Here is an 11681-nt window from a genome sequence, read left to right as displayed (position 1 = left end):
CTACCAGGCTAAGAAGTTGGTTGCTTTGTGTTAATGTTACTATAAATCCTCTGTCCTCTACCAGGCTAAGAAGTTGGTTGCTTTGTGTTATTGTTACTGTAGATCACTGATCTCCTCTCTCCTCTACCAGGCTAAGAAGTTGGTTGCTTTGTGTTATTGTTACTGTAGATCACTGATCTCCTCTGTCCTCTACCAGGCTAAGAAGTTGGTTGCTTTGTGTTAATGTTACTGTAGATCCTCTGTCCTCTACCAGGCTAAGAAGTTGGTTGCTTTGTGTTATTGTTACTGTAGATCACTGATCTCATCTGTCCTCTTTCCAGGCTAAGAAGTTGGTTGAGTCCCTCCCCCAGGAGATCAGAGCCAATGTCTCCAAAGAGGAGGCGGAGAAGCTGAAGACAGCCCTGGAGACAGCAGGAGGCACTGTGGTGCTGGAGTAGAACGTCCCTCCTCTCTCCCTGCCTCCACCCGACTGACCCCATCCACCGTCTGGCTGCTGTTACACCTGTCTTCTATCTTTCTGTTGTATACAGCAGGAAAAGAACTAAGGAACCAATGCCTTGGAAAAGGAAACTAAAATCTAGCCTTTTTGACAACGTTGCTGTACTAGCTACCAACTGGACGGTGTGGGGCGGGAGAAACTAACTCAGACTGAACTCCTCAGGCTCAGAGCCTGAACGCACCCGCCCACCGCCCGGCCGCCCACCGCCCGGCCGCTCGTCATTTTTCTCGCCCATTTGTCTTGTTCGTCTGTCTGGCTCTGTCCCGATCCTCCACCCTTCTCCCGAAGTGTGCACTTCTCTTGGGTTCTTTCTCACATTGGTTTAACAATGGTGGAAACTCAAAACTCCCTCAAACCAATGTCCCATGTTTAAAAGTCCACAACTGGGAATATGAGGGTACAGTACAGGAGAAGGGTGGATAATGGGTACTTTTGCCCGTCTATCAGTCTGGTACTTTTGCCCATTAATCTGCATTCAAGCTGGACTTGGTCTCCTGTCTGTATTCGTCTGGGGGTGAGTTTCCCTGAAAGCCTCGTAACTAACGTAACTAACGTGGCATGTTATTTCCCCTGACAACCCAGCCTCCACAGACCAATGAAATATCTACGTTTGACTGTGTATTCTCCAGAGGAGGCTGGTGGGAGGAGCTATAGGAGGACAGGCTCATTGTAATGGCTGGAATGGAATTATGGAATGGAGTTGAACAGGTGGTTTCCATTTGATTCCATTAATTCCATGTCAGCCATTTACAATAAGCCTGTCCTCCTATAGCTCCTCCCACCAGCCTCCGCTGGTATCTTATGTGCGTTAATGAACCAAATTCGTCAAATGGACATTTTGCTGGTTGTTCTATGAGTGGTGTGAGTGAGTCATCAAGAGGACTGAGGTACCACGTTGGCAACCAAGCTTTTTTAGAAACCCTCCCCCTGACTGGTAACAGACTGCCGTGTTCTCTAGAACCAGGAGAACGGAGCTGTCCCCTCATTGCGGGTTGGAACCGGAACAGAACTGAAAAGCTGGAAAATAATGTCAATTTTCAAGTAGCAGAAACAGAACCTGGAACGAAAGTGATCTATACTGTTCCGGAACAGAACCATTATTTTAAAAGCATGGGAACCGGTTAATGGCGTTCTTTTATATTCCAGGCGTTGTTTCTACTCTCACAAAAAACGCAACAAAGTGCCAAGGCAAAGCCCTCACTCTGTCACTCAGAAACATATTCCAGTATCTGCCTGCAAGCTGAAACTCTTTACCAGTGTATGTGTGTGTATGTTTAGGCTACACCCCCCCTTTTAAAGGTTAAAAGGTTAAAAAAGGAATAGAAAGGAACGCTATAAACCGGTACTTTTGTTTGGTTTGAACCGGTTCAGAACTTTCTTTTGTTGGTCGGAACAGTGGAACGTAACAGTTAAATTAGTATTTTCCTGTTCAGAACGAAACGATTTGGAGAAAATACATTTTGGTTCCAACCCCTGGTCTTTATACTGTATGGCTGATATAGGATCAATGATGAAGTGATTAAAATAAATAAAAAATACAAGTTACATTTCTTTGGTTGGTTGAATATAATCTTACATTTTGACACATTGTGCTGTAAAGACTATGAACGATTATTAAATAGTACCTATGTGAAATTACATATTTATATTTTATGTAAAGCTTTGTTTGTGTTCGACATCCTATATTTTGAATTCATTAGAATTTGAAACAAAGTGCATTTTAATATGTAATAGAGCCACTAGGGGGCAGAAGAGAGCGGTGCTGATTCTCCCAGACCAGGGTAACTGGCAGCCCCGCCTGATTCTGTCGGCCCATGGACCAATCCCTCCCCCGAAAGGTAAATCCTATGGCGTCTCAACTTACTGTCGAGAGTTATAATAGTAGAAAACACCAAGGTGCAATTTCTAAACGTGGTTGTACATCAGCAGCGTTTCTCTCTGTCGGCCACTGACAGTCACTCAACTAGCCAACTAAACATTTAGATTGGTAAATCAGTCTAGAGGCCAGCTAGCAATCATGGTCTAATCATGGGGCGGCAGCGTAGCCTAGTGTTGGACTCGTAACCGGAAGGTTGCAAGTTCAAATCCCCGAGCTGACAAGATCTGTCGTTCTGCAAGTTAACACACTTGGCCGTCATTGAAAATAAGAATTTGTTCTTAACTGACTTGCCTAGTTAAATAAAGGTAAAATAAAATGAAAAATTACCAACTGGGGACGGCAAACATTTCTGTCCACCCTAATGCAAAATGTGTAGAACTGAGCTTTTAAAACGGCACATTTTTCTCTCTAGCTTGGGCTGTTGTGTTGACCATATTACCGCCACACCAGCAGTCACGAGTCAACGGGACCAACGTGACTATGTGAGTCACAGTAATCTCCTCTTGTGCACTCTGGACATGCCTTGGTACTATAGTACTATACCCAAAACATGGTCCTTGTCGATGTAGTTTCAACGCCTTAATACAGCATTGCTTTCTAAGGTGATGACTCATTAAAAACACCCATAAGCATGTAGATATAGAGAAGAGGGTGTGTAGCCTGATGCACGGAACTGAGTGCAAGACGTTCTCAAATCGTCAGTATCCTGTAGTCGCATCACGGAACTGAGTGCAAGACGTTCTCAAATCGTCAGTCTCCTGTAGTCGCATCACGGAACTGAGTGCAAGACGTTCTCAAATCGTCAGTCTCCTGTAGTCGCATCATGCAGCCCGTTTGTGTTGATTTCTAACACATTCTAAGGTTTGTATCATTCACCACCAAAGTTGCCAAATAACTGTAAATCTAATGTATAGGACCTGTTTCAAATGATCACTTTTACGCTTAACATAGCCACTTCATATATACACCTCCTCTGGAATGTAGAACATATTCAGTAATATTCTTTTTACTATAAAATGGTATAATATAAAATGACATGGGCCTTATAAGCCTATCCTGTCAGATAAATGAACAGGCCTACAGCCTGTGGTATGGAGCACAGGACTCATATTCTGTTCCTCTGAAATATATTTTCTTCATGTGTTTCTTTAGACCAGCCCCCCCAGGCTAGGAGGAGGAGGAGGAAGGGGGGGGGTCACTGTTTGTCATGCAGTGACAGTCAGTGGAGGGAGAGAAGGAGTGGGGGTCACAGTCAGTGGAGGGAGAGAAGGAGTGGGTGTCAGACAGGAGGGAGAGAAGGAGTGGGTGTCAGACAGTCAGTGGAGGGAGAGAAGGAGTGGGTGTCAGACAGTCAGGAGGGAGAGAAGGAGTGGGTGTCAGACAGTCAGGAGGGAGAGAAGGAGTGGGTGTCAGACAGTCAGGAGGGAGAGAAGGAGTGGGTGTCAGACAGTCAGGGAGGGAGAGAAGGAGTGGGTGTCAGACAGTCAGGAGGGAGAGAAGGAGTGGGTGTCAGACAGTCAGGAGGGAGAGAAGGAGTGGGTGTCAGACAGTCAGGGAGGGAGAGAAGGAGTGGGTGTCAGACAGTCAGGAGGGAGAGAAGGAGTGGGTGTCAGACAGTCAGGAGGGAGAGAAGGAGTGGGTGTCAGACAGTCAGGAGGGAGAGAAGGAGTGGGTGTCAGACAGTCAGGAGGGAGAGAAGGAGTGGGTGTCAGACAGTCAGGGAGGGAGAGAAGGAGTGGGTGTCAGACAGTCAGGAGGGAGAGAAGGAGTGGGTGTCAGACAGTCAGGAGGGAGAGAAGGAGGGAGGGGTGTCAGACAGTCAGGAGGGAGAGAAGGAGGGGGTGTCAGACAGTCAGGAGGGAGAGAAGGAGTGGGTGTCAGACAGTCAGGAGGGAGAGAAGGAGTGGGTGTCAGACAGTCAGTGGAGGGAGAGAAGGAGTGGGTGTCAGACAGTCAGGAGGGAGAGAAGGAGTGGGTGTCAGACAGTCAGGAGGGAGAGAAGGAGTGGGTGTCAGACAGTCAGGAGGGAGAGAAGGAGTGGGTGTCAGACAGTCAGTGGAGGGAGAGAAGGAGTGGGTGTCAGACAGTCAGTGGAGGGAGAGAGGAGAGGGGGTGTCAGACAGTCAGGAGGGAGAGAAGGAGTGGGTGTCAGACAGTCAGTGGAGGGAGAGAAGGAGTGGGTGTCAGACAGTCAGGAGGGAGAGAAGGAGTGGGTGTCAGACAGTCAGGAGGGAGAGAAGGAGTGGGTGTCAGACAGTCAGGAGGGAGAGAAGGAGTGGGTGTCAGACAGTCAGGAGGGAGAGAAGGAGTGGGGTGTCAGACAGTCAGGAGGGAGAGAAGGAGTGGGTGTCAGACAGTCAGGAGGGAGAGAAGGAGTGGGTGTCAGACAGTCAGGAGGGAGAGAAGGAGTGGGGTCAGACAGTCAGGAGGGAGAGAAGGAGTGGGTGTCAGACAGTCAGGAGGGAGAGAAGGAGTGGGTGTCAGACAGTCAGGATGGAGAGAAGGAGTGGGTGTCAGACAGTCAGGAGGGAGAGAAGGAGTGGGTGTCAGACAGTCAGGATGGAGAGAAGGAGTGGGGTCAGACAGTCAGGAGGAGAGAAGGAGTGGGTGTCAGACAGTCAGGAGGGAGAGAAGGAGTGGGTGTCAGACAGTCAGTGGAGGGAGAGAAGGAGTGGGTGTCAGACAGTCAGTGGAGGGAGAGAAGGAGTGGGTGTCAGACAGTCAGGAGGGAGAGAAGGAGTGGGTGTCAGACAGTCAGGAGGAGAGAAGGAGTGGGTGTCAGACAGTCAGGATGGAGAGAAGGAGTGGGTGTCAGACAGTCAGGAGGGAGAGAAGGAGTGGGTGTCAGACAGTCAGGAGGGAGAGAAGGAGTGGGTGTCAGACAGTCAGGAGGGAGAGAAGGAGTGGGGTCAGACAGTCAGGGAGGGGGAGAGAAGGAGTGGGTGTCAGACAGTCAGGAGGAGAGAAGGAGTGGGTGTCAGACAGTCAGGAGGGAGAGAAGGAGTGGGTGTCAGACAGTCAGGAGGGAGAGAAGGAGTGGGGTCAGACAGTCAGGAGGGAGAGAAGGAGTGGGTGTCAGACAGTCAGGAGGGAGAGAAGGAGTGGGTGTCAGACAGTCAGGAGGGAGAGAAGGAGTGGGTGTCAGACAGTCAGGAGGGAGAGAAGGAGTGGGTGTCAGACAGTCAGGAGGGAGAGAAGGAGTGGGTGTCAGACAGTCAGGAGGAGAGAGAGGAGTGGGGTCAGACAGTCAGGAGGGAGAGAAGGAGTGGGTGTCAGACAGTCAGGGAGGGAGAGAAGGAGTGGGTGTCAGACAGTCAGTGGAGGGAGAGAAGGAGTGGGTGTCAGACAGTCAGGAGGGAGAGAAGGAGTGGGTGTCAGACAGTCAGGATGGGGAGAAGGAGTGGGTGTCAGACAGTCAGGAGGGAGAGAAGGAGGGGGTGTCAGACAGGCAGGAGGGAGAGAAGGAGTGGGTGTCAGACAGTCAGTGGAGAGAGAGAAGGAGTGGGGGTCAGACAGTCAGGAGGGAGAGAAGGAGTGGGTGTCAGACAGTCAGGATGGAGAGAAGGAGTGGGTGTCAGACAGTCAGTGGAGGGAGAGAAGGAGTGGGTGTCAGACAGTCAGTGGAGGGAGAGAAGGAGGGAGAGAAGGGGTCAGACAGTCAGGAGGGAGAGAAGGAGTGGGTGTCAGACAGTCAGGAGGGAGAGAAGGAGTGGGTGTCAGACAGTCAGGAGGGAGAGAAGGAGTGGGTGTCAGACAGTCAGGATGGAGAGAAGGAGTGGGTGTCAGACAGTCAGGATGGAGAGAAGGAGTGGGTGTCAGACAGTCAGGAGGGAGAGAAGGAGTGGGTGTCAGACAGTCAGGAGGGAGAGAAGGAGTGGGTGTCAGACAGTCAGGAGGGAGAGAAGGAGTGGGTGTCAGACAGTCAGGAGGGAGAGAAGGAGTGGGTGTCAGACAGTCAGTGGAGGGAGAGAAGGAGTGGGTGTCAGACAGTCAGTGGAGGGAGAGAAGGAGTGGGTGTCAGACAGTCAGTGGAGGGAGAGAAGGAGTGGGTGTCAGACAGTCAGGAGGGAGAGAAGGAGTGGGTGTCAGACAGTCAGTGGAGGGAGAGAAGGAGTGGGTGTCAGACAGTCAGGAGGGAGAGAAGGAGTGGGTGTCAGACAGTCAGTGGAGGGAGAGAAGGAGTGGGTGTCAGACAGTCAGGAGGGAGAGAAGGAGTGGGTGTCAGACAGTCAGGAGGGAGAGAAGGAGTGGGTGTCAGACAGTCAGGAGGGAGAGAAGGAGTGGGGTCAGACAGTCAGTGGAGGGAGAGAAGGAGTGGGTGTCAGACAGTCAGGAGGGAGAGAAGGAGTGGGTGTCAGACAGTCAGTGGAGGGAGAGAAGGAGTGGGTGTCAGACAGTCAGGAGGGAGAGAAGGAGTGGGTGTCAGACAGTCAGTGGAGAGAGAGAAGGAGTGGGGGTCAGACAGTCAGGAGGGAGAGAAGGAGTGGGTGTCAGACAGTCAGGATGGAGAGAAGGAGTGGGTGTCAGACAGTCAGTGGAGGGAGAGAAGGAGTGGGTGTCAGACAGTCAGTGGAGGGAGAGAAGGAGTGGGTGTCAGACAGTCAGGAGGGAGAGAAGGAGTGGGTGTCAGACAGTCAGGAGGGAGAGAAGGAGTGGGTGTCAGACAGTCAGTGGAGGGAGAGAAGGAGTGGGTGTCAGACAGTCAGGAGGGAGAGAAGGAGTGGGTGTCAGACAGTCAGGAGGGAGAGAAGGAGTTGGTGTCAGACAGTCAGTGGAGGGAGAGAAGGAGTGGGTGTCAGACAGTCAGGAGGGAGAGAAGGAGTGGGTGTCAGACAGTCAGTGGAGGGAGAGAAGGAGTGGGTGTCAGACAGTCAGGAGGGAGAGAAGGAGTGGGTGTCAGACAGTCAGGAGGGAGAGAAGGAGTGGGTGTCAGACAGTCAGGAGGGAGAGAAGGAGTGGGTGTCAGACAGTCAGGAGGGAGAGAGGTAGTGGGTGTCAGACAGTCAGGAGGGAGAGAAGGAGTGGGTGTCAGACAGTCAGGAGGGAGAGAAGGAGTGGGTGTCAGACAGTCAGGAGGGAGAGAAGGAGTGGGTGTCAGACAGTCAGGAGGGAGAGAGGTAGTGGGTGTCAGACAGTCAGGAGGGAGAGAAGGAGTGGGTGTCAGACAGTCAGTGGAGGGAGAGAAGGAGTGGGTGTCAGACAGTCAGGAGGGAGAGAAGGAGTGGGTGTCAGACAGTCAGGAGGGAGAGAAGGAGTGGGTGTCAGACAGTCAGGGAGGGAGAGAAGGAGTGGGTGTCAGACAGTCAGTGGAGGGAGAGAAGGAGTGGGTGTCAGACAGTCAGGAGGGAGAGAAGGAGTGGGTGTCAGACAGTCAGTGGAGGGAGAGAAGGAGTGGGTGTCAGACAGTCAGGAGGGAGAGAAGGAGTGGGTGTCAGACAGTCAGGATGGAGAGAAGGAGTGGGGTCAGACAGTCAGGAGGGAGAGAAGGAGTGGGTGTCAGACAGTCAGGAGGGAGAGAAGGAGTGGGTGTCAGACAGTCAGTGGAGGGAGAGAAGGAGTGGGTGTCAGACAGTCAGGAGGGAGAGAAGGAGTGGGTGTCAGACAGTCAGGAGGGAGAGAAGGAGTGGGTGTCAGACAGTCAGTGGAGGGAGAGAAGGAGTGGGTGTCAGACAGTCAGTGGAGGGAGAGAAGGAGTGGGGTCAGACAGTCAGGAGGGAGAGAAGGAGTGGGTGTCAGACAGTCAGGAGGGAGAGAAGGAGTGGGTGTCAGACAGTCAGGAGGGAGAGAAGGAGTGGGTGTCAGACAGTCAGGAGGAGAGAAGGAGTGGTTGTCAGACAGTCAGGATGGAGAGGAGGAGTGGGTGTCAGACAGTCAGGAGGGAGAGAAGGAGTGGGTGTCAGACAGTCAGGAGGGAGAGAAGGAGTGGGTGTCAGACAGTCAGGAGGGAGAGAAGGAGTGGGTGTCAGACAGTCAGGAGGGAGAGAAGGAGTGGGTGTCAGACAGTCAGGAGGGAGAGAAGGAGTGGGGGTCAGACAGTCAGTGGAGGGAGAGAAGGAGTGGGTGTCAGACAGTCAGGAGGGAGAGAAGGAGTGGGTGTCAGACAGTCAGGAGGGAGAGAAGGAGTGGGTGTCAGACAGTCAGGAGGGAGAGAAGGAGTGGGTGTCAGACAGTCAGGAGGGAGAGAAGGAGTGGGTGTCAGACAGTCAGGAGGGAGAGAAGGAGTGGGTGTCAGACAGTCAGTGGAGGGAGAGAAGGAGTGGGTGTCAGACAGTCAGGAGGGAGAGAAGGAGTGGGTGTCAGACAGTCAGTGGAGGGAGAGAAGGAGTGGGTGTCAGACAGTCAGGAGGGAGAGAAGGAGTGGGTGTCAGACAGTCAGTGGAGAGAGAGAAGGAGTGGGGGTCAGACAGTCAGGAGGGAGAGAAGGAGTGGGTGTCAGACAGTCAGGATGGAGAGAAGGAGTGGGTGTCAGACAGTCAGTGGAGGGAGAGAAGGAGTGGGTGTCAGACAGTCAGTGGAGGGAGAGAAGGAGTGGGTGTCAGACAGTCAGGAGGAGAGAAGGAGTGGGTGTCAGACAGTCAGGAGGGAGAGAAGGAGTGGGTGTCAGACAGTCAGTGGAGGGAGAGAAGGAGTGGGTGTCAGACAGTCAGGAGGGAGAGAAGGAGTGGTGTCAGACAGTCAGGAGGGAGAGAAGGAGTTGGTGTCAGACAGTCAGTGGAGGGAGAGAAGGAGTGGGTGTCAGACAGTCAGGAGGGAGAGAAGGAGTGGGTGTCAGACAGTCAGTGGAGGGAGAGAAGGAGTGGGTGTCAGACAGTCAGGAGGAGGAGAGAAGGAGTGGGTGTCAGACAGTCAGGAGGGAGAGAAGGAGTGGGTGTCAGACAGTCAGGAGGAGAGAAGGAGTGGGTGTCAGACAGTCAGGAGGGAGAGAAGGAGTGGGTGTCAGACAGTCAGGAGGGAGAGAAGGAGTGGGTGTCAGACAGTCAGGATGGAGAGAAGGAGTGGGGTCAGACAGCCAGGAGGAGAGAAGGAGTGGGTGTCAGACAGTCAGGATGGAGAGAAGGAGTGGGTGTCAGACAGTCAGGAGGGGAGAGAAGGAGTGGTGTCAGACAGTCAGGAGGGAGAGAAGGAGTGGGTGTCAGACAGTCAGGAGGGAGAGAAGGAGGGGTGTCAGACAGTCAGGATGGAGAGAAGGAGTGGGGGTCAGACAGCCAGGAGGGAGAGAAGGAGTGGGTGTCAGACAGTCAGGAGGGAGAGAAGGAGTGGGTGTCAGACAGTCAGTGGAGGGAGAGAAGGAGTGGGTGTCAGACAGTCAGGAGGGAGAGAAGGAGTGGGTGTCAGACAGTCAGGATGGAGAGAAGGAGTGGGGGTCAGACAGCCAGGAGGGAGAGAAGGAGTGGGTGTCAGACAGTCAGGAGGGAGAGAAGGAGTGGGTGTCAGACAGTCAGTGGAGGGAGAGAAGGAGTGGGTGTCAGACAGTCAGGAGGGAGAGAAGGAGTGGGTGTCAGACAGTCAGGAGGGAGAGAAGGAGTGGGTGTCAGACAGTCAGTGGAGGGAGAGAAGGAGTGGGTGTCAGACAGTCAGTGGAGGGAGAGAAGGAGTGGGGGTCAGACAGTCAGGAGGGAGAGAAGGAGTGGGTGTCAGACAGTCAGGAGGGAGAGAAGGAGTGGGTGTCAGACAGTCAGGATGGAGAGAAGGAGTGGGTGTCAGACAGTCAGGATGGAGAGGAGTGGTTGTCAGACAGTCAGGATGGAGAGAAGGAGTGGGTGTCAGACAGTCAGGAGGGAGAGAAGGAGTGGGTGTCAGACAGTCAGGAGGGAGAGAAGGAGTGGGTGTCAGACAGTCAGGAGGGAGAGAAGGAGTTGGTGTCAGACAGTCAGTGGAGGGAGAGAAGGAGTGGGTGTCAGACAGTCAGGGGAGGGAGAGAAGGAGTGGGTGTCAGACAGTCAGTGGAGGGAGAGAAGGAGTGGGTGTCAGACAGTCAGTGGAGGGAGAGAAGGAGTGGGTGTCAGACAGTCAGGAGGGAGAGAAGGAGTGGGTGTCAGACAGTCAGTGGAGGGAGAGAAGGAGTGGGTGTCAGACAGTCAGGAGGGAGAGAAGGAGTGGGTGTCAGACAGTCAGTGGAGGGAGAGAAGGAGTGGGTGTCAGACAGTCAGGATGGAGAGAAGGAGTGGGTGTCAGACAGTCAGGAGGGAGAGAAGGAGTGGGTGTCAGACAGTCAGGAGGGAGAGAAGGAGTGGGGGTCAGACAGACAGTGGAGGGAGAGAAGGAGTGGGTGTCAGAAAGTCAGGAGGGAGAGAAGGAGTGGGTGTCAGACAGTCAGTGGAGGGAGAGAAGGAGTGGGTGTCAGACAGTCAGGAGGGAGAGAAGGAGTGGGTGTCAGACAGTCAGTGGAGGAGAGAAGGAGTGGGGTCAGACAGTCAGGAGGAGAGAAGGAGTGGGTGTCAGACAGTCAGGATGGAGAGAAGGAGTGGGTGTCAGACAGTCAGTGGAGGGAGAGAACGAGTGGGTGTCAGACAGTCAGTGGAGGAGAGAAGAAGTGGGTGTCAGACAGTCAGGAGGGAGAGAAGGAGTGGGTGTCAGACAGTCAGGAGGGAGAGAAGGAGTGGGTGTCAGACAGTCAGTGGAGGGAGAGAAGGAGTGGGTGTCAGACAGTCAGGAGGGGAGAGAAGGAGTGGGTGTCAGACAGTCAGGAGGGAGAGAAGGAGTTGGTGTCAGACAGTCAGTGGAGGGAGAGAAGGAGTGGGTGTCAGACAGTCAGGAGGAGAGAAGGAGTGGGTGTCAGACAGTCAGTGGAGGGAGAGAAGGAGTGGGTGTCAGACAGTCAGGAGGAGAGAAGGAGTGGGTGTCAGACAGTCAGGAGGGAGAGAAGGAGTGGGTGTCAGACAGTCAGGAGGGAGGAGAGACAGTCAGGAGGAGGTAGTGGGTGTCAGACAGTCAGGAGGGAGAGAAGGAGTGGGTGTCAGACAGTCAGGAGGGAGAGAAGGAGTGGGTGTCAGACAGTCAGGAGGGAGAGAAGGAGTGGGTGTCAGACAGTCAGGAGGGAGAGAAGGAGTGGGTGTCAGACAGTCAGGGGGGAGAGAGGAGTGGGTGTCAGACAGTCAGGAGGGAGAGAAGGAGTGGGTGTCAGACAGTCAGTGGAGGGAGAGAAGGAGTGGGTGTCAGACAGTCAGTGGAGGGAGAGAAGGAGTGGGTGTCAGACAGTCAGGAGGGAGAGAAGGAGTGGGTGTCAGACAGTCAGGAGGGAGAGAAGGAGTGGGTGTCAGACAGTCAGTGGAGGGAGAGAAGGAGTGGGTGTCAGACAGTCAG

The 11681-nt window shown here is 53.3% G+C and overlaps 1 protein-coding gene across 1 annotated transcript in view; it reads left to right on the top strand.

The window, feature by feature from the left end:
* Nucleotides 1-2046, top strand: part of mrpl12 (mitochondrial ribosomal protein L12) — a 32443-nt gene extending 30397 nt beyond the window's left edge. Inside the window, exon 5 of the mRNA XM_052505011.1 lies at nt 321-2046. Coding sequence (XP_052360971.1) covers nt 321-437 — 117 coding nt within the window. The 3' untranslated portion in view covers nt 438-2046. The remainder of the gene's footprint in view (nt 1-320) is intronic.
* Nucleotides 2047-11681: the final 9635 nt, after the last annotated feature.

This window comes from Oncorhynchus keta, unplaced genomic scaffold (genome assembly GCF_023373465.1).
Source record: "Oncorhynchus keta strain PuntledgeMale-10-30-2019 unplaced genomic scaffold, Oket_V2 Un_contig_218_pilon_pilon, whole genome shotgun sequence".
Taxonomy (NCBI): Eukaryota; Metazoa; Chordata; class Actinopteri; order Salmoniformes; family Salmonidae; genus Oncorhynchus; species Oncorhynchus keta.
This window is presented reverse-complemented; position numbering and strand designations above follow the sequence as displayed.